A 20,541-nucleotide genomic window follows, 5' to 3' on the forward strand; every position below is an offset into this window, starting at 1 on the left:
ATATAATTTGTAGTTTTTTAAAGAGATATACAGCCGAAAGAAGATGGCAGGGCATTTCCACGGCGTTGAGCAGTGAGCGGAACACAAAGAACAACTCGAACAATTGCGTGAGGAAACAAGATGGATAAAACTTTTACGGAATCCAAACTATGCACAGACTCTAAGCGCCTTCTCTTCGATCGTCGCTACGGTTGGGTGTTAGTATCTCTCTCTTTCTCTCTCGATTTCATCTCACTGTCTGTAAATTCGTAATTTGGATTTTGATGATGTTTCCCTTTGTTTTGCAGGATTGATGAGTGGAAAAATCCTTCGGATGAAGCTTTGGCCGGTGGCCGAGGAATGTATGTGTGTTTCTTTGCGTTTATTGTTCATCAGCGTTGGCTGTTGTGCTTTCTGTTGTTTCGATTTTCAGTTCTCAAAGATTGAGAGAGGCTTCGTTTTCGATTTGTTGGCTTGATTCTTTTCTTGTTATGACAAAAGTAGTTTCGATTTTTCGTTTCTCAAGTACATTTGTGCTTTATCTTTGCTGTTTGAATAGTTATTGTTTCCGCTTAGGTTACTCAAGCCTCTTGTTTACCAAGCAGATGATAGCAATTTTAGGTTGACGTCTTGATCGTATCTTATCTTTTTTAGGTTTTGCATAGCGCCCCTCGCGAAAACGCTGGTTAATTCAGTCGCGCAGATGGTATGGCTCTAATCTTATCCACTGTTAATTATTGTTCTTGTGTTTAATTTTCTCTCTTTGAAAAATAAACGATCGAATTAGATCAAAATTGGTGAACAAAAATGGAGGAAGAGGAAACTTCCTGTCTAGTAAACTTTTAGGAAAAGAACTTCACAATCAATGTTTATGAAATTGAAATTGTAAATGTGAGATCCACGCTGGTTGGAGAGGAGAACAAAACATTCTTTATAAAAATGTGGAAACCTCTCCCTAGTAGACGCACTTTAAAACCGTGAGGCTGACGGCGATACATAATAGGCTAAAACGGATAATATCTGCTAGCGATGACTTAGATTGTTAGAGGAAATGAACTGTGGTTTGATAAAGTTTGGGGTGCGTGGGTACACAGATCTCGTGAGGCATTGATTCTTCAATGAAAATAGTTATTCAGTGTTGTGTTTCAGTATGTAAAGCTAAGTTTCGAGTCTATTGGGAAGTTTCAAAATCCATTGTTTAATAAGTTATTCAAGTGCTTTAGCTTATTCTAGTTCGTTAGTTTTAATATCTGTTAGCGATAGCTTGGATTGTTACAAGAAATGAACTGTGGTCGCTAGCATTGTTACAAGAAATGAACTGTGGTTTGATAGAGTTTGGGGTCTTTGGGGTACACAGATCTTGTGAGACATTGATTCTTCAATGAAAATAGTTATTCAGAGTGTTGTGTTTCAGTATGTAAAGCTAAGTTCAGAGACTGTTGGGAAGTTTCAAAATCCATTGTTTAATAAGTTATTCAAGTGCTTTAGCTTGTTCTGGTTCATTAGTTTTGATTCATTGTGTTCCTTCTTCCTTTTTGATTATCCTTTTGTACCTCGAGCTTGAGACCTGATCAAGCAGGAGGGAAATAAGTGGTTTTAATATCACTTAAAGAACCACCCACGTTCTAATCTTCTTTTGGATGAACAGTTAGAGCAACTAACCACTAAAAACCCTCCCCTTCTTGGGGATCTTGACCTTCAATTTCACAAAACCATTTAAAATAGAGAATTTTACGTGTTGTTGCCCCCTCCATGCTCTCCAATTGATCATGCTTCTCCCGGGGCCTGGGATATTTTGGAGTGAATTATTTTTAATTTCAACTCTCCACGGTAGTATGATTTTTGATGTAACAGCTCAAGCCGATAATATTGTCTTCTTTAGGTTTTACCTTTCGGGATTTCCTTCAAGGTTTTAAAATGGGTCTGTTAGGAAGAGGTTTCCACATTCTTATAAAGAATACTTCGTTCTCCTCCCCAACTGATGTGAGATCTCACAATCCACCTCCTTAGGGGTCCAGTGTCACGGTTATGCTCGTTCAGGGCGTGTTGTCCATGGCCGCATGCCCATGACAAGCCAAACTCTTTGTCTTTCCATGTTGTAATGTTTTTCTTTTGTATTTTTAGGGAGTATGACGCTTCGGGGGAAATCATGTCTAGACCTGCCAGACATGAAATGCCTCAAAATGTACTACAGGGGGATACGACTAGTTGTCAACTTCTCCCTACCCGATAGTTATATGCAGTAAGCCGTTGTTGTTGCTTTTTGCTTACATTCCCATATAGCACCAATTTCAATTTCTCAAATCTTGCTTGCAAAACTCTCCTTCGAAATTTCTCTGCCCCCGTTTTCTAAAACTTTCTTCTTAAACCGGGGCCAGAGACTCAAGCATACGTCGCTTGGCCGTAGGCAAAGCAAGAATGAATAGACTTAACTCACTTGTTGTTGAGAAGTGAGTGTCGCACAATCGCAAGTCTGCTGCCATCAAAGTGCGATTGTGACACCCAGCATCCTCGCGGACACTCGTTCACTTCTCCAATCGACGTGGGACCCCTCAATCCACCCCTCTTGGGGCCCAGCGTCTTTGCTAGCACACCGCCCCGTGTCTATCCCCCTTCGGGACTCAGTCTTCTCGCTGACACGTCGCCTGATATTTGTCTCTGATACCATTTGTAATAACTCAAGCCCACCATAGCAGATATTGTCTTCTTTGGGCTTTCCCTTTAAGATTTTAAAACATGCTAGGGAGAGGTTTCCACACCCTTATAAAGAATGTTTCGTTCTCCCCCCAACCGACGTGGGATCTCATTACATGTTTTCTAAAAACAACATTTGAATTAAAGAGCGGGTTGCCCGACCCTTTCCTCCAATTCTCATGATTCTCCTTTCGTTGCAGGTTAATATTGCTGCAACATCCACAGTTAAAGCTCTTGAAAATCCAGAGCTTCTTTCACCTCAAGTACTACAAGCAGGTCTGCATCAAAGGCTTGAGAAATTCATGTCGTCCATGCAATACCCAGCATTCCGCCATGGCCTCCACGAAGTAACTTCTCCTTCAGTTCCCACTAGTTCCTTGCATTTACAGGATGAAACAATTGATCACAGCTAGCTGAATGTAAATTCATCCTCACTCACTTGAGACTTGGAGACCGAGGTAACGAGTTCAGAGAGAGATTAGGGCTAACATCAATTTATACTTCTAAACTTTTAGAGTTTAAATTAATTTAATTATTAATCTGATATTGTACGTGGTCTGGATTGAGGGATTTTTTTTTGACCCAACCCCAAATTTTCAACTCAACCCTCTATTGATTTATTAGATGGAGGGATTTTGAGGGATAATTTAATTATTACTCTAGAGTTTGATACAACTAGGGGTGTACGTGGTCTGGTTTGAAGGATTTTTTTTTACCCAACCCTAAATTTTCACAACCACAACCCTCTATTGGTCTGGATGGAGGGATTTTGAGGGATAATTTAATTATTCCTCACGTGCTCTGGTTTGAGGGATTTTTTTTTATCCAACCCTAAATTTTCACAACCACAACCCTCTATTGGTCTGGATGGAGGGATTTTGAGGGATAATTTAATTATTCCTCACGTGCTCTGGTTTGAGGGATTTTTTTTTATCCAACCCTAAATTTTCACAACCACAACCCTCTATTGGTCTGGATGGAGGGATTTTGAGGGATAATTTAATTATTCCTCACGTGCTCTGGTTTGAGGGATTTTTTTTTATCCAACCCTAAATTTTCACAACCACAACCCTCTATTGGTCTGGATGGAGGGATTTTGAGGGATAATTTAATTATTCCTCACGTGCTCTGGTTTGAGGGATTTTTTTTTATCCAACCCTAAATTTTCACAACCACAACCCTCTATGGGTCTGGATGGAGGGATTTTGAGGGATAATTTAATTATTCCTCTAGAGTTTGATACAACTAGGGGGTGTACGTGGTCTGGATTGAGGTATTTTTTTTTACCCAACCCTAAATTTTCACAATCCACAACCCTCTATTGGTCTGGATTGAGGGATTTTGAGGGATTTTTTTTTACCCAACCCTAAATTTTCACAACCCAACCTCTATTGGTCTGGAATGAGGTATTTTTTTGACCCAATTCTAAATTTTCACAACCCAACTCTTTATTCTCGTATCACTGGTTTGAGTTGTTAAAAAATACTCCACAGCTCGGTTTGATTGAGGGATTTTAACCCTTTATTCTCGTAAATTTTCACTAGTTTGAGTTGTTAAAAAATACTCCACAACCCGTTTGAGTGGTTAAAAAAAGTATTTTTTAAAAAAAGTTTTATTTATCTACCATTTATAATTTTTCAAATAAAGATAATTAAAAGTTCATGATCAAATACAAATTAATAAAAAATAATAAATTTAATTAAGCAAGTTTTAAGATTCTCGTAAAACTAAACAAAAACATTAGCAAATACATCATTAACCTCATTAATTAAATTTCTTAGTATATTTTATATATTTTTATTTGGCTTGGTTCAACTCGAGAGTTTTGTCCCATGAACCTAAAACCAAATCGAGTTAGTGTAGGTTCATAAACATGAACTCAAGCCAACTTGAAAAACTTGTTCATCCCTGTTGGATGATGAAAGTCCCACATCGGCTAATTTAGGGAATGATTATGGGTTTATAAGTGAGGAATACTAACTCCATTGGTATGAGGCCTTTTGGGAAGCCCTGTTCATCTAACATGGTATCAGAATCATGCCCTAAACTTAGCCGTGCCAATAGATTGGCAAATCCTTGAATGTCGAACAAAGGACTCCAAAAAGAAAAAATGAGTCAAGCCTTCTCGAAGGTATGAAGGCAGGAGGGGAGGCGTGCTTTGTTCGAGGGGAGGTGTTGGATGATGAAAGTCCCACATCGGCTAATTTAGGGAATTATCATGGGTTTATAAGTGAGGAATACTAACTTGATTGGTATGAGGCCTTTTGGGAAGCCCAACGCAAAGCCATGAGCTCAAAGTGGATAATATCATACCATTGTGGAGAGTCGTGTTCGTCTAACAAACCCAACCCTTATATTTCAGGTTAGGTTGGTCGGGTTGTCAAGTTGTCAGGGTTGATTTATGAATGTGAGGATAAATAATTATCCTTCGGGTTGTCATATTGAAATTTATTCAACCCAACTCTTATAATTCGAGTTAGGTTGGTCGGGTTGTCAAGCTGGGTTGATTTATGAAGGTGAGGATAAATAATTATTGATGCATTTTTTGTGATTTTTATTTATTTATTATTTATTGAAATTTTCAGGCCACCCATACAACTAGAAAAACAAAAGAAAAGTCAAACTACAAGCATCTTGGTAAAGAATATTATTTATTCTATTTCAATTCTAGCTATTCTTTATCCTATAATAAATAATTAGTTAAATTTTATTTTGAATTTTGATGAAAATAATAATTTAATTTTTTAATTTTTGTTCATAATGATTTAATCTCATAATTTCAAAATAATACAATTTAATCTTTAAAACTTTAATAAATATTAATTTAGTTATTTATACTCAAAGTGGACAATATCATATCATTGTGGAGAGTCGTGTTCATCTAACATAGTATCAGAGTCATGTTCTAAACTTAGTCATGTCAAACAAAGGACTTCAAAAGAAAAGGAGTCGGGTCTCGATTAAGGAGAGGCATACTTTGTTCGAGGAAATGTGTTGGATGAAAGTCCCACCCACCTCGGCTAATAATGACTAATCTCCAAAAGAAAATGAGTTGAACCTTGATTAAGGGGGAGACGTATTTTGTTCGAGGGGAGGTGTTAGATGAAAGTAAAGCACAATAGTGGAGAGTCGGAGAGTCGGTTTGTCTAACAAATCTGTCGTCTATATTTTTATTAATTTAGTTTTTTTTTATTTATTAATTATTATTATTTTTTAGTTGTAAAATTCATTCATTCCATATGTTCTATATTGCCCCACGTCATATAATCCCGAATCAAAACTCGTAAGAAAAAGAAGAAGAAAATTGCAGAAGATTTCATCTTCTTCCTTGTTCTTCCTCTAATCTCAGAGAGAGATCTCCATTGATGAGCTGATCTTCTTCCACACAATTTCTTCTCTCCTCTTTATAATGCGCGCCCTTCTGACCTTAATACCGTCATCATCAAACCCCCCACCGCCATGTCTTTCTTCCCTCCATTTCTCTCCCCCTCTTTCCTCCTCTTTCCTTTTCAGCTTCAGACCTAACAAACGCTTCCATTTCCTCAAGCCTTGTTCCTCTCTCAAGCAATCCAAGAAACCTACTCTTCAGAAATCACCCACTACTGCCCCTCAGAGCTTCAAGTGGCTCTTTAGCCCCAAATCCGACGAGGATGACGACGGCGACGCCGATGAAGGGAGTAAGGCCGCGGAGGGAGATCAGGCGGCTTTGGAAGATGACACTGCGGTTAAGGGTACTCTTTTGGCCGGTGTGTTGCTTGTTGGGGTTATCGGTGGATTTGCGTTTGCTGGATATGTTTACAGGGACCCGATTAATGCGTTCTTGAATCAGTTCTCGACGTTTATTGATGGTAATTCTGTCTCTTTTTTTTTGTTTGAAGTTTTGGATTGGGGAAGGTTATGAATGGCTGATTTCTACAATGATATGATATTATCCACTTTGAGTACTCATGGCTTCATGGCTTGACTTTTCTTTGGGTTTCCCTACCGATGTGGGACTCTCTCCTAACAATACACTATAGAGCCTCTCCTATTGGAGCTCTGGAACAACCCCCATTAATTGTGGCTCAACTTCTTCTTTGGTGTCCTTGAATAAAGTACACCTTTGTTCAACACTTGAGTCACTTTTAACTACACCTTCGAGGCTCACAACTTCTTTGTTCAACTTTTGAGGATTTTATTGACATGGCTAAGTTAAGGGCATGAGTCTCTTACCATGTTAAAAATTATGGATCTCTACGATGGTTTTATATTGCCCACTTTGAGCATAAGCTCTCATGGCTTTGCAATGGGCTTTTCCAAAATGCCTCATACTAATGGAGATGTATTCCTTACTTATAAACCCATGATATTCCCTAAATTAAGAATTGTTGTCCAGAAATTCTGTGTGTATGTGCGTTACATGAACAAGTGGCTTTGTGATTCATTTCTTACATAAACAAATGGTTTTGTGATTCGTTTCTTACATAAACGAGTGGTTTTGTGATTTGTTTTCTTTCTTGCATAATGGACATCAATTTGGAGAAAGAGTGATGTAAGACATTCTTTTTTGAAGATTTTTACCGTGCTAATGGCTTTCTGCGCTATTTCCCAAAAGAACTTTACCTTTTTAGGCTAATGTCCTTTCCATGTCTTTGCTAGTGTGAGATTTATTGCTTTTACTTTTTCTCCCATGTCGATCGTAAAGGATTTTGTGGTTCGATTAGCATTTTGGAGGTGTGTTGTTTATTGCTGATTGTTCTTCATTAATTTCGTCCTCTTTTTATTCTTCTTTTTCTCTTTAGATTCTGATGCAAATATAACTTCATCTTCTGTCGGAATGTGAGTTTTATTGGTCACCCTTTAGAAAATTGCTTGATAGGTTATAGTTGAGCTGTCTACCATTATTTTAAAATGGTAAACAGCTGAAAGACTCGAAACACTTATAGTTTCTAGAGTTATATCCGACTTTTCTCTCACTTCAATGGTTATTCTTCTTTTTTGTATGTACCTTCAAACCTTCTGTTTTAGTGAATTTTGCATAAAAAAATCTTTATCTTTTTCATTAATTTGTAAAACTATTTAATCAGAACTTATAACTTTTGTTTGCCTAGCAGATGTTTGCATAGTTAAAGATTTGAAGGCACAAACGTCAAATTTTGAAATAAGTTTGATTTGTTTTTTTTTTCTTTTTTCGGTAAAGATTAATGAAATATCAATGATAATGACTAAAATTGTGAGATCCCACATCGGTTAGGGAGGAGAATGGAACACCCTTTATAAGGGTGTGGAAACCTCTCCGTAACAGACATGTTTTAAAAGCCTTGAGGGGAAGTCTGAAAGGGAAAGCCCAAAGAGGACAATATTTGCTAGCGGTGGGCTTGAGTTGTTACAAATGGTATTAAAGCCAGTCACTGGGCGATGTGCCAGTGAAGAGGCTGAGCCCCGAAGGGGGGCAGACACGAGGTGGTGTGCCCGCAAGGACGCTGGGCCCTGAAAAGGGGTGGATTGAGGGGTCCCACTCGATTGGAGAAGGAAACGAGTGTCAGCGAGGACGTTGGGCCCCGAAGGTGGGTGGATTGAGGGGTCCCATATCGATTGGAGAAGGAAACGAGTGCCAGCGAAGACGTTGGGCCCCGAAGGGGGGTGAATTGTGAGTTCCCACATTGGTTGAGGAAGAGAACGAAACACCCTTTATAAAGGTGTGGAAACCTCTCCCTAGCAGACACATTTTTAAAAACCTTGAGGGGAAGCCTGAAAGGGAAATCCTAAAAAGGATAATATCTGCTAGTGGTGATCTTGGCCCGTCAAAATAGTTTTTTTTTTTAATGCAAATCTTAGGAGTTATAACAAATCATTTGATGCTATGATATTTGGATGTAGAAGCTGATGCTATTGATATCTCTACCCTTTAGTTTCTGACAATGCAGATACTTCTTTTTCTTTGTGTTTTTTAACATAGAATCATTACCAAACAAAAAAAAGATATACTGAAAAGCTGAGGAGCTCTCGATTTCTCTGAAGCTTCTCTCTCAATCATGCAATTCATAACATAGAGCTTTTGATGAACAGGATATGGTCCAGCAGGATATGCTTTATTTGTAGCAGTGTATGCAGGATTGGAGGTACACATATTTTTCCCTTAATCCTAATATGTAAGAACTATGCCTTTTACATCTGTAGAGCTTCCCTTCATGGTAAGGCTTAGTATAGGTGGCTGTCGGGGTGGCCGAGTTGGAGAACTTAATAGTCTAAAATCTGTAGTTTGAACCCGGGATCAAATGGAGCCGAGGCCATGAGCTAATGCAAGGAGGGAACCTTATACTTTTGTAGTACTCCATAAGAACTATGCTTGCTTATCTCATAACATATATGCTAAGACTGAAATTTATGGAATGATTTCTTCCCTTCTAGATTCTTGCAATTCCAGCCATTCCATTAACAATGTCAGCTGGGCTACTCTTTGGCTCTGTGATTGGGACGATTATAGTTTCGATCAGTGGAACGGTGAGTGTTTTGTGCAAGTAAAACAAACCAATGGATTAACATATGCCCGCTAATTATTAGCTTATTATCTCCAATCATTTCAGGTTGCTGCTAGTGTTGCGTTTTTGATTGCTCGGTATTTTGCTCGTGAGCGAATTCTTAAGCTCGTAGAAGGAAACAAAAAATTTGCTGCCATTGATAAAGCTATTGGAGAAAATGGTTTCAAAGTAGTCACTCTCCTGCGTTTGAGCCCTTTGCTTCCATTTTCTCTTGGAAATTATTTATATGGACTCACATCTGTCAAATTTGTCCCCTATGTGTTGGGAAGGTCAGCTTTCAATTCCTAAATGATTGTAGCTATTCTTTTCATCAATATGCCTTTTTGGTTTGCCTCAGCCAATATTATCGATACATACGTAATGTTACGAGCTGTATGAACTTTAGAAGTTGTTGAAATCGTAACGGATTTATTATCTGTTTGCAGCTGGCTTGGGATGCTTCCGGGAACATGGGCTTATGTGAGTGCGGGTGCGTTTGGACGTGCAATTATCGTAAGTTTTCGATTTGTCTCCCTTGCTGCTTAGAGATGTTATATTTTTCATAATAACATCTACCTCGTAAATTTGTAGTGTTTAGGCATGTTCTTTTTATGAATGGGTACTCTTTTTGGTTAAAATTTCAATTAGTAAAAAGTTCATGTGACCTGTTAAAAGTACTTTTTAAATTCTTCAATGAGTGCAATTTACTTGAGAAATTAGAAAAATAGATAAAATTTACTTGAAGTGCTTTTTAGAGGGACCAATTAACTCATTTATTTCCCGAAGTGTTTACATTAATAGTGCTTCATGAAAAACACTTTTTTTTAGGAGTTATGTCTAACATATCCTTTTGCTTTCTTGACAATGTATGGTATTGCATTGTGACATGTGTCATGGTCATGCTTGTTTGAGGCGTGTTGTCTGGCCACATGGCAGATGTCTCGGTCTCGCTTGTCCGAGTCGGTCGACAGAGACGTCAACCAATTGAGTGGGGGGAGGATGTCATGGTCATGCTTGTCTAAGGCGTGTTGTCTATGGATGCATGGTTGATGTCCCTGTCTTGCTTGTCCAAGACGTCCATGGTTGCATGTCCGTTCCAAACCCCTTTTACATGATTTCATCTTAGATAGACCTTTACCATTTCATGTTAGGTCAATACAGAGGTGTATAACCGTTCTTCAAAACTATGTCTACACCCGCTAGGGCTAAAATGCCCCAAAATGTACTATAGTGGGATATGACTAGTTGTCACTTCTTCCTACCCTGAGTTATATGTTGTTTAAGCTGTGATATCCTTGATTTGCTTATAGTCATATAACGTTGCTTTCTTCAATTCTTCTAACGGTTTTCAAATGTATTTCCTCGCGCACGTTTTCTAAACCTTTTCTCACAACGTGACTTGAGACCCAAATATATGCCGACGTTGTTCGCAACGTCCGAATTTCTCACGCTTGACTTGTTCGGTTGGTTAGAACAAGTACGGCACAATCACTATCCCGCTATTTCAAGAGTGCGATTGTGACACAATGCATATTGTTTATGGTTTTCCTTTAAAGATAATCTATGACCTCGATTCTTAGTTCGGTTTTCTGTCTCTCGTATTGGTTGTTTCCAATTTTCCATCTTGTTGCCTAGTTTTTTTTCCGCTGTTAATTTTACTTGGCGTTTTTCAGCAAGAAGAATCTGAAGTTGGTTTGCTTGGAGGGGGAAATGGTCAGCTATGGACTTTAGGACTCGGATTGTTGGCAACAGCATTGGCTGCTGCATACGTTACACGATTAGCCAAGGTAATATGGCTTATTGTTACTGCAAACTTTATGCAATCAACTCGTTTTATATTTACGGGATGAACTCGTAATCATGGAATTGACTTGATCATGATATTATATCTTATAGGTTCGTACTTCATAGGTTCTTAACCCCAACTCGGTCCAAGTTTTGATATAACTGATCGACTGATTTTTGTTCCCTCATTAGTATGGATGGATCTTGTACTAGAAACTAAATTCTAGAAGCTATCTAAATGAAGTATAGTAAAAATTTCCCCTCTATCCCACAAAAACCTCACAAAATGATTAGCAAAACGATACTCCTCTCACCTCTCTTCCTTTCCTTAAATCAACGAACACATTGCCTTACACGTTCCTCATCGGGCCCACTTCTCACTAACGTGTGCAAGCAACAACAACATTAATAGCATGTAACCCGAGTAGGAAGATTTAACAACTAGTTGTATCCCCTTATAGTACATTCTAAGACATTTTTATCTAGCAAGAGTGGATGTCATTTTGGCAAGGAGTCATACACCAATGTGGACCATCTATTTGGTCCGATTGAACCCAATTTAGCGAACTTTCATATTTCACTTGTACAGACTTAACTTCAGAGTTGCTTGTTGAAACTCACTCTGAAATCCCGACTTTTGAGGTTATGTTTTGGGGCCTCAACGGGCTCCTGTTAAGCTTGTCCTGATACCATTGGTAACACCGTTGCTTCTAATCTACTTGTACCTTACTTGGGCAACTTTGTCCACTCTTCGTGGTGTGTTAGATAATGCACCATTCACCCACCGTCATTTCCTGATGTAACACAAAAATGCTCATGTAATGTAACTTGGCTCCGCTCATTGATGTGAGTTTAAAGTTTTCCCTTCTAGTCACAGTACAACGACTTCCAGCTTCTCCGTCTCGAGTAGCCAATTAGCCACAAAATACTGTTCCACTTGATGCATCCAACCATAGTGACTCTCCCTGCCGAACATTGGAATGTCTAACTTTCTTAGCCGCAAATCAAAGACTTGAGCTAGCACTTTCCTAATTTCACATTTGCAGTGTTTGGCTCCTCAACCTCATTTTCTTTCTCTTTCCTTGTCTCTTCCACTAGTGGCAGCTTCCTCGGTCATTTTTTACCCTTCCATCTGAGAAAACACCTCCCCGAATCCTTTCTTTACCGACTTAGTCGCGCTCTTAACAATGACTTTTCCCACCTCCTTTCACAAACTTCAGGATCGACCCAACTTTGTTCAACGTTTCCATCCGAACTTCCATGCACATAGTCATTTCCAATCAAGATCGGCTCGGATACCAATGTAGATAAGAATTGAGTTTGTTTATCAACAAGGCTACAAAATTGAGGGAAGAATTCCATAGCTTCCCTGCTGTGAGAATCCGCATTGGTTGGAGAGGGAAACGAAACATTCCTTATAAGGGTGTGGAAATTTCTCCCTAGTAGACGCGTTTTAAAACCAGAAGAGGAAGCCCAAAGAAGACAATATTTGTTAGCAGTAGACTTGGGTGGTTACAAACTCCCATAAGAATCTCACAAAATGATTAGCAAGAAGATACCTGTAACAGCCCAAGCCCACCGCTAGCAGATATTGTTCTCTTTGGGCTTCTCAAGGTTTTTAAAACACGTATGCTAGGGAGAGGTTTCCATACCCTTATGAAGAATGTTTCGTTCTTCTCCCCAACCGATGTGGAATCTCACAATATCCTTCTCAGCTCTCTTCCTTTACCTAAATAAGCAAATGCATTGCCTCGTCTCCTACACCTTCCTCTTTGGGTACACTACTAACTAACTCATGTAACATCATTTCCCCCTCGCTCTCTTCACGCGCCTTCTCTTATACACGTATTTTGTAGGAGTTATATCAATCTGGATGTTGTTTTTAATACTGCAGGATGCTATGAAGGATATTGAATAGACATGGCGCCTTGCTGAATGTAGAAGGTATAAATTTTGAAAATTGGCAATGCTCTGTATATTTTTTTTATTTGACCAATTAAGAGAAACTTCTTACTGCTGCTGATAATGTACAATATTTACAATAATCAATTTAATTAATCTAATTGTAATATTAACTCATTTTACTTTAAATTAGAAAAGATGAGTTTTTGCTGGCCATGGATCATTCAGAAATTCAAATTCCCTCATTCATCCTGTATTTCTCTTTTTGAATTTCAATTATGGAATCTGTAACTTTTTTTATATTGAACATGTTACACTGAGGGTGGGATCTCCGATCTTTTAGATCGTTTGCATGCTTTACGACAATAAATGGAACGATAGGGACAATTAAGTCGACTGCACCATGACCCTTCTGAATGTATTTGATGAACATTGTATTTGTAATTATACCCATCACCCTTCTGAATGTGTATACATAGACAAGCATACATAGGCAGTGGTGTCATACTGTTTAGCAGCGACGGGCTATGACGACAGCTTCAACACATCGAGCATCGAGATCAAACAATGACTTGCTAAACACGACGACTAGTGCCAGCAGAAGGCTACGTTGATGGCGACCGTGACAGCTTCAACACAGCAACAGACCGTAAGATCGGAAGAAGGTGTGTACTAAGCAGCATTATTTATCGACTTAACATTGCTCAACATAGGTTTGGGTCAAAGAGTGCGCTTCATGGGGATAATCCTGGGCACTCTTCTTCTGATTTGTAATTTTTGTTGTCTTTTTGCTTCTTTTTTAGAGAAAACTATTTAGTGGAAATAGTTATGGATCATAATCTAAGGGTCTAAATAGATTTACTTGTAAACTTTTGCAAAATTTAGAAGTTTAAATATAGGACACTGTGTGCCATATGCATAGGAAAATGGCTGGGGATATTGTTTGATAACATATCTGGACGACCAACTCGAAAAGAAGTTGTATGAGGTCGAGGCTAATTTGAATGAAGCTCAATCTAAGTTATCGAACCGTCGTTTTTTGTATGGCTTCGTCAAGATTTAAGATGAAGCTCTATTTACTGGAGTTGAAGTAGCTACCAATGTTCTAAGGGTGGAGGCACCCAAATATAAACTTCAGCTTCATTCAATCTCATTTTAGCTGGTGAGATGCTAATTGTAGCCTTGGAACACATTGTCGGGTGCCCCGAACCGCTCGAACTCCTTAATACCCCATGTCTTAATTGGTCGCCATTTTGAAAGTTTTGTGCAGATTTGATTGTAAAGCAGTAACTTTCCTCCCCAAACAAGTTACTGGTAATAAAATTTTAAAAGCTTGGCGTTCCATGGGTGAGGTGTTCCCACTCGTGTCGAAGGCATTGGTCGGGTCCAGCTCGTGTTGATGTGTTCCTGCCACATGGGAGATTAGAGTGAAACGTAGCAGTTTCTATAGACATTTCACAGGGTTACAAAGCTCAAGATTTTCTCTTCGACCGGCTGGTATAGGAGGTGTATTAACACTTGAATTAAATTCCTAAGGTGTTTGAGAATTAAGGGCTCGGGAAATCAGTACCTAAAGTGAAGCTTTCATTCGGTTTAGTTGTCTTTCCGTTTTAGATATTGAGTCATGACAAAGAAAAGTATTTGAAGAGATGATTGTGAGATCCTACGGTTGGGGGAGGAGAACGAAACATTATTTAATAAGAGTGTGAAAACTTCTCTCTAGCAAATGCGTTTTAAAACTGTGAGGTTGATGACGATACATATGGGCCAAAACGGATAATATCTACTAGCGGTGGGCTTGGGCTGTTACAAATGGTATTAGAGGCAGCCATCAAGCGGTTTGTCAATGATGATGTTAAGCCTCGAAGGGGGGTGGACATCAAGACGGTGTGTCAGTGAGGACATTGAGCCTCGAAGGGGAGTAAACTGTGAGATCCCACATTGGTTGGGAGGGACGAAACATTCTCTATAAAGGTGTGGAAACCTCTCTTGAGGGGAACCTCGAAAGGAAAAGTCCAAAAAAGACTATATTTGTTAACGGTGAACTCGAGCTGTTACAAAACGCAGAAATTGATGGGTTCGTGTTTAGAAAGCCTTAGAGATAGTTCAAAGGAAGGAAGAAGAAAGGACCGAATTCGGCTAGATTTTTTTCTCCGTTGAGCTTGCTTTTAGCCTTTGTACCAAGTCGTACTTGAAGAGTGTTAGAATCGAAAATGGCCCCATGTCCTAACAAGTAATGGGAGACCTACACATATCCAAATCCATCGACCTCTCCTACGTCCTAACAAGCTCTCAAGCTTGACCTCTCCTATGCTTAGAGAAGTTTCGCAATGCTTTTTATAACGACTCTACTTGTTTTTTTTTTTTTTTTTGTAAAATAAGATCGCCACTACATGCATATCGTAACTACTATGTGCAAAAAAATCATACAAAATATTTCACTTTAAATATTACCATGAACTTAAATGTTTATAAATTCATTTCAAACGAAATAATAGCATAACAATAATATAATTGAAAATAGAAACATCACCATTTCCTATGAAAGTTTAAAAATAAAAATGTCATTGATCTCTCTAATATAATGACTACGACTTAAGTGTGGAACCTAATTATCAATATAAGACTAGTGCACACGTACGCTATCAAAAATTAACGAAAAGACAAGAGCGTGTTTCTTATTATAGTATGTGATCATATGTAACATACTAGAGAAGTAACTGATATTTGTATACAACATGCATGAAGTCCCACATTTTAAATCACGGTACATGGACACGATGCACATAATACTTTCATACTTTCATAATTTAGTAACAATCATATTTTCCTACTAAAAATAAGGTCGTCAGTTGCATGCATGACAAGTTTATTATGCGCGCAAAAAAAAATTCTATTTGTCTGACTGACTATGAACTTAGTTGTCAATTGTACACAAAGTTGTCTTGGTAATGAAACTGAACTTAGTTGTCAATTGTACACAAAGTTGTCTTGGTAATGAAACTCTACCTTTATCTACGACTCTTTGCTTAGTGGTCGACATATTGCAATTGGCAATCGTGTTCCCTCGGCTTGAACAAAGACGATCGGATGGGCTAATCACAAAACCGTATATCGCTTAGGATTTCACTATAAATTATCAATACATAATTCTTATCCTTGTAAGAATGTAAATGTAGGGATTAACACAATTATAGATGGAATTGTTAGAATTTAGTGGATTATACCGATTGTAATTTTTTTATCTTGTTTTCTCCTTCAATGCTTATTTATTTAGGAAGAACTACATCCGCTACTTTGAAGAAAAAAAAATGATATTATTTAGGTAATTTTGCAATAAAATTTAGTAGAAAATAGTTATGAATCCGTCTAAATAGACTTAGTTAGGAAGTTTAAGGTTTTAATTGGTACAATTTGCAACATTTGAACTTTTTTTCTTCTTCTTATTCTTAAGATTTGAAGTTCAGATGTTTGAACATTGAAATGAATTAAAAAAAAAATTCTAAATTACAAAGATCAAAAGTATCTTCTAATCTAGAATATATATAATGATAGTTAAATGTAGAATTTAGTGTAAATTCATACCTTAACCTCACAAAGGAAGAAAAATCCATTGTCCTCATTTTCAAACATTTCAAGGATTCTACCACCGACTTGAACTGTTCTGCAAAATTGATCGTCGCTGAAAAACAAGTTCATGAAGGACAAAATTCAGTATCGAGCAAATCAACAGAGCGATTCTTCACTTAGGATCCACCAACAAAATTGCAAATCAGGAACTCAAGAGGAGAGAAAGCAAATCAATCGCAGTTTATTTTCTAGGGTTCAAAATCTATCCAAGATCGATTAAATCAGAACAACAGCCAAGAATCGAAGCAATGTACATACAATTTCAAGGCTCAGAATCTTGATAATCGAACGGTGGCAGGGCTTTTAAGTTGATCCAACTGTTTGTTACCTCTACGAAGAAGGTACTCGATGTGGATGAAATTTTTGCGATCGATTTGCTTGGCGTTTCGGCGAAACTCAGCGGCGACAATCGATTCCATTTGCCGTCGATCTTCGGCGGATTTGGAACGAGCTGCTCGAAGAAATGCTCTGTATAGACTGAGCACTTGCTTTTGCAACCCTGAGAGCTTCGGCCCCGATGAGATACCCATTGCTTCCACCTTCCTCACCGCAGTTGCTTCTTTCGGAATACTTGTGTCTCTATTTATTATTATATTTTCTTTATTTTTTTTTATTCCTTTTATTACATTTATTCTTTTTTTATTAAAAAAATATATATATTTCTTACTTTTTAATAATTAATATAATATATAAATACTATTTTAATAGTTTCAATTTATTCATTATTTTTGTCGTTGTAATAGTTCACTGATGGAGCGCTCTTGTGCCGAAAACGGGGCTAAGTGATCTATTGAAGTTGTGGGATGTAAAAATGCATCGGTAGAGGAGCTTCCGCCTTAGAGGGAAGCACACGCACGAGCACGAGCGAAGTAGAAGCGAGAATGTTGGCTTGAGTAACGCAAACATTGGTGAAAATCCAATGCCCAAAAACTTAAGGGCTCTTTCACAAGGTTTGTCCACGGAGGGTGAGTCAGGGCCTAAGATCAAGGCAAGTCGATGAACAGTGTTACCAACCATCGGAGAAGAACATGATCGATTCGATTGAACCAATTCGCTGATTTGGTTGGTTCAATTGGATTTATTAGTCTGGATCGATTTGGACTAACTTAGTTGGTACGATTCGTTTGTTCCTTGAAGTCCAAATTTTGCAAAATAACAGTCTTATTGAATTCAAATGCTCCGAAAAACTTGTCTATTGACTCAGCGTTCTTCATGCAGATAGCCTCAAACTCACTATTTAACGTCTGCACCTTTGCTTCCTTGACACATTCCACACCCACATGCATTGTTTGCAACATATCTCCCACGGCTGCCTTTACTGAGTCTTTCTCTGCTAACATGAAAAGGACGTACTTCGAGACTGCTTGGTAGATGACGACAAGAGTCATCCTATCCTTACACTCCTCATCGTCATCACTATTCTCAAAGGTGTCCTACACGCCCTGTGCCTAGAAGTTAACACACATCTTTATCGACCATGCTGTGTAATTACTTTTTGTGAGTAATGGGTATTGGAGTGTTGCACTCTCCTCCGCTTTTTATCGTGTTATATCTCCTCTGACGATTTTGTGCGGTGACAATCTTTGTACCAACATCGTAGCTCTAATACCAATTATTGACTATGATGCACGATCGCCATTGACCACCCCTCCCTCTGTTCTCTTCTTTCATGTCGCCGCCATTGTCAGCTTCGCTGATGCTGCCTGCCACGCCGCCCCTTTCGCAAGAATTCATTTCCATCTCTCGGGTAATCTATCAAGTTGGATCAAATTTGTTTTACATAAATTGTGTTCTCTCTCACTAAACACGGAACTATTGTATCGTTTCTAATTCTTTTGCGGACACTCCCGATCTTGTGATTGGAACTGTGTGTTGAATGACCTATATTGATCTTGGCTGTTATTACAAAAACCGAGCATAGGTTTGTTGCATATGGTTGAGTGTACCCTATCGTCAGATTTTAACTTATCATTCCTAGCAAATATTGAGGATGGTTGGGAGGGAGTCTACATTGGCTAATTTAGGGAATGATCATAGGGTTATAAGTGAAGAATACATCTCCATTGGTTTAAGGCCTTTTGGGGAAGCCCAAAACAAAGCCACGAGAGCATATGGTCAAAGTGGACAATATCATACCATTGTGGAGAGTCGTGATTCCTAACATGGTATCAGAATCATATCCTTAACTTCGTCATGTCAATAGAATCCTCAAATGTCGAATAAAGGATTTCAAAAGAAAAAGGAGTCGAGGATTCTTGAAGCCATAGTAAAAAATGACTAAGATTACAAAAGAAAAGGAGTCGAGCCTCGATTAAGGGGAGGCGTACTTTGTTCGAGGGATCGGCTAATTTAGGGAATGATCATGGATTTATAATCAAGGAATACTATCTCGTATGAAGCTTTTTAGGGAAGCCCAAAGCAAAGCCATGAGAGGTTAGACTCAAAGTGGACATAACACATGAGAGTCGTGTTCATCTAACACCTATTCGGTTTGGTTTGTGTTCTCCGCAACTTCTTTCTAGTTAGTTATACATCATTGTATTATTGTTCAACGGTCAGCTCTCTTATTTTGGTTAGATATATAAAAGCATGTTATCACTTTCTCGTTTGAAATTGTGTTATATGATTGAGTTCTAAGCCATCGAGTTTCGTTGGTTTTGTGACTTGTGACGTTGAATTCAAGGCTTCCTCGGTCGATTGGGTTATGTTTAGTGCTAGCATATATTGTTATCTTTGGGCTTTTTGTTTTTAGCTTCCCTTCAAGGTTTTTAAAACGTGTCTGCTAAGGAAGGGTTTCTTTCCAAACCGTTGTAAAAAATGGTTTGTTCTACTCTCCAACTGATGTGGAATCTCACAATCCACCCCCTTTGGGGTCCAACGTCCTCATTGGCACTCGTTCTCTAATCGATGTGGGATCCCCCCAATCTATCCCCTTTGGGGCCTAGCTTCCGTGCTGGCACACTGCCTCATGTTCACCCCCCTTCGGGGCTCAATCTCCTTGCTGACACATCGCACAGTGTCTGGCTCTGATATCATTTATAACAACCCAAGCCCACCGCTAGCAGATATTGTTCTCTTTAGGCTTTCCCTTTCGAGCTTTCTCTCAAAGTTTTAAAAATGTGTTGCTAGGAGAAGGTTTTCACACCCTTATAAAGAATGATTGTTTTGGGTTTGAGTCATTTTCGGTAGTGAGTGGGTGGACTCCTTTTATATGGGCTTGTTTTTTATATGCCCGTATATTTTCAGTGTTCGGTTTCTTGACAAAAGAATAATAATAGTATGATGAAACTTCCACGGGTTGTGTGAAACGTGTGCAACAGAAACTATACAAACTTTGCTTTGTTAGGAACCACTAACCTCCACAATGATATGATCTTGTTAGGTGTTGCATTAGTTCTTTGTCAAACAGATCCAGTGCTTAACGATAATCAGTCTAGAAACGATGAATCGAGAAAATCCAAGCTCGAAGGCGTACACCAAAAGATAATCGAGAAAGTCGTGAGAGATCATGAAGATGGGATTGACGATGGGTCTTCGAGCAATTCGTTTTTGAATCTATCGGGTTCTTCTTTTCGAACGCCCTTAATTTTAGTTGCTGGAGATTGAAAAGTATTGTTTGGTTATAATTTATATGTCTGCACAAAGCATGTGCATTGCTCTTTCTATCTTATGGAGTAACGATCGTTTTATCATCGAACACTTCAATCATAAAACATATGAAGCTTCAGGTACGTATGGAGATTAGCCAATCTTTCCACACCTCCAAATGTTCGAAACACTAATAAGTCTTTTATTTAACCAGCTTGGATAACACTCGGGGATCAATGTTTGAAACGTGGCCATACCCGACCACTAGCCAAAATTTGTACCATCGTCATATTTACAATGTATGAAAGAAAATGCAGGAGGTTGCGAGACTTGGAATAGTTCGACCCTGTTAGACCGAAGAGTAAGAGCTTTGGATAAATGAACGACCGTGAAGGCCATCTTCCACCATGGTCAAGTGTTTTTCACGATTATCTTCGATTCTCTCGTTACTTTTTCTATATTT

The 20,541-nt window shown here is 38.5% G+C and overlaps 3 protein-coding genes across 6 annotated transcripts; 2 read left to right on the top strand and 1 right to left on the bottom strand.

Annotated features, from left to right (window-relative positions):
• The first annotated feature begins 25 nt into the window (after window positions 1-25).
• Window positions 26-13,850, top strand: LOC111472022. Of its 2 annotated transcripts, XR_002715320.1 has the most exons (5): window positions 26-197; window positions 288-341; window positions 634-685; window positions 2,874-3,185; window positions 13,835-13,850. XR_002715320.1 is itself a non-coding variant. In XM_023117705.1 (4 exons), exons 1-4 carry the CDS (start codon window positions 121-123, stop codon window positions 3,084-3,086), a joined length of 396 nt encoding a protein of 131 aa, XP_022973473.1. In that variant the 5' UTR covers window positions 26-120; the 3' UTR covers window positions 3,087-3,217. The 2 variants fall into 2 exon arrangements, 1 of the variants encoding a protein (XP_022973473.1); XM_023117705.1 differs by lacking the exon at window positions 13,835-13,850 and having other exon boundaries at window positions 2,874-3,217.
• Window positions 5,926-13,607, top strand: LOC111472021 (TVP38/TMEM64 family membrane protein slr0305-like). 3 transcript variants are annotated; one of them, XM_023117704.1, is made up of 8 exons: window positions 5,927-6,521; window positions 8,722-8,774; window positions 9,064-9,156; window positions 9,240-9,463; window positions 9,620-9,686; window positions 10,847-10,960; window positions 12,853-12,902; window positions 13,340-13,607. In XM_023117704.1, exons 1-7 carry the CDS (start codon window positions 6,083-6,085, stop codon window positions 12,874-12,876), a joined length of 1,014 nt encoding a protein of 337 aa, XP_022973472.1. In that variant the 5' UTR covers window positions 5,927-6,082; the 3' UTR covers window positions 12,877-12,902; window positions 13,340-13,607. The 3 variants fall into 3 exon arrangements, with proteins under 3 accessions (XP_022973469.1, XP_022973472.1, XP_022973470.1); XM_023117702.1 differs by lacking the exon at window positions 13,340-13,607 and having other exon boundaries at window positions 12,853-13,076; XM_023117701.1 differs by lacking the exons at window positions 12,853-12,902; window positions 13,340-13,607 and having other exon boundaries at window positions 5,926-6,521; window positions 10,847-11,038.
• Window positions 13,851-15,573: 1,723 nt separating the features above from the next.
• Window positions 15,574-17,061, bottom strand: LOC111472023 (succinate dehydrogenase assembly factor 1, mitochondrial-like). Its single transcript, XM_023117706.1, has 3 exons — window positions 16,819-17,061; window positions 16,446-16,542; window positions 15,574-15,989 (listed from the first exon to the last, which is right to left on the bottom strand). The coding sequence occupies exons 1-3, from the start codon at window positions 17,018-17,020 to the stop codon at window positions 15,956-15,958; spliced, it is 333 nt and encodes a 110-aa protein (XP_022973474.1). The 5' UTR covers window positions 17,021-17,061; the 3' UTR covers window positions 15,574-15,955.
• Window positions 17,062-20,541: the final 3,480 nt, after the last annotated feature.

This window comes from Cucurbita maxima, unplaced genomic scaffold, assembly GCF_002738345.1.
Source record: "Cucurbita maxima cultivar Rimu unplaced genomic scaffold, Cmax_1.0 Cma_Scf00063, whole genome shotgun sequence".
Lineage (NCBI taxonomy): Eukaryota > Viridiplantae > Streptophyta > Magnoliopsida > Cucurbitales > Cucurbitaceae > Cucurbita > Cucurbita maxima.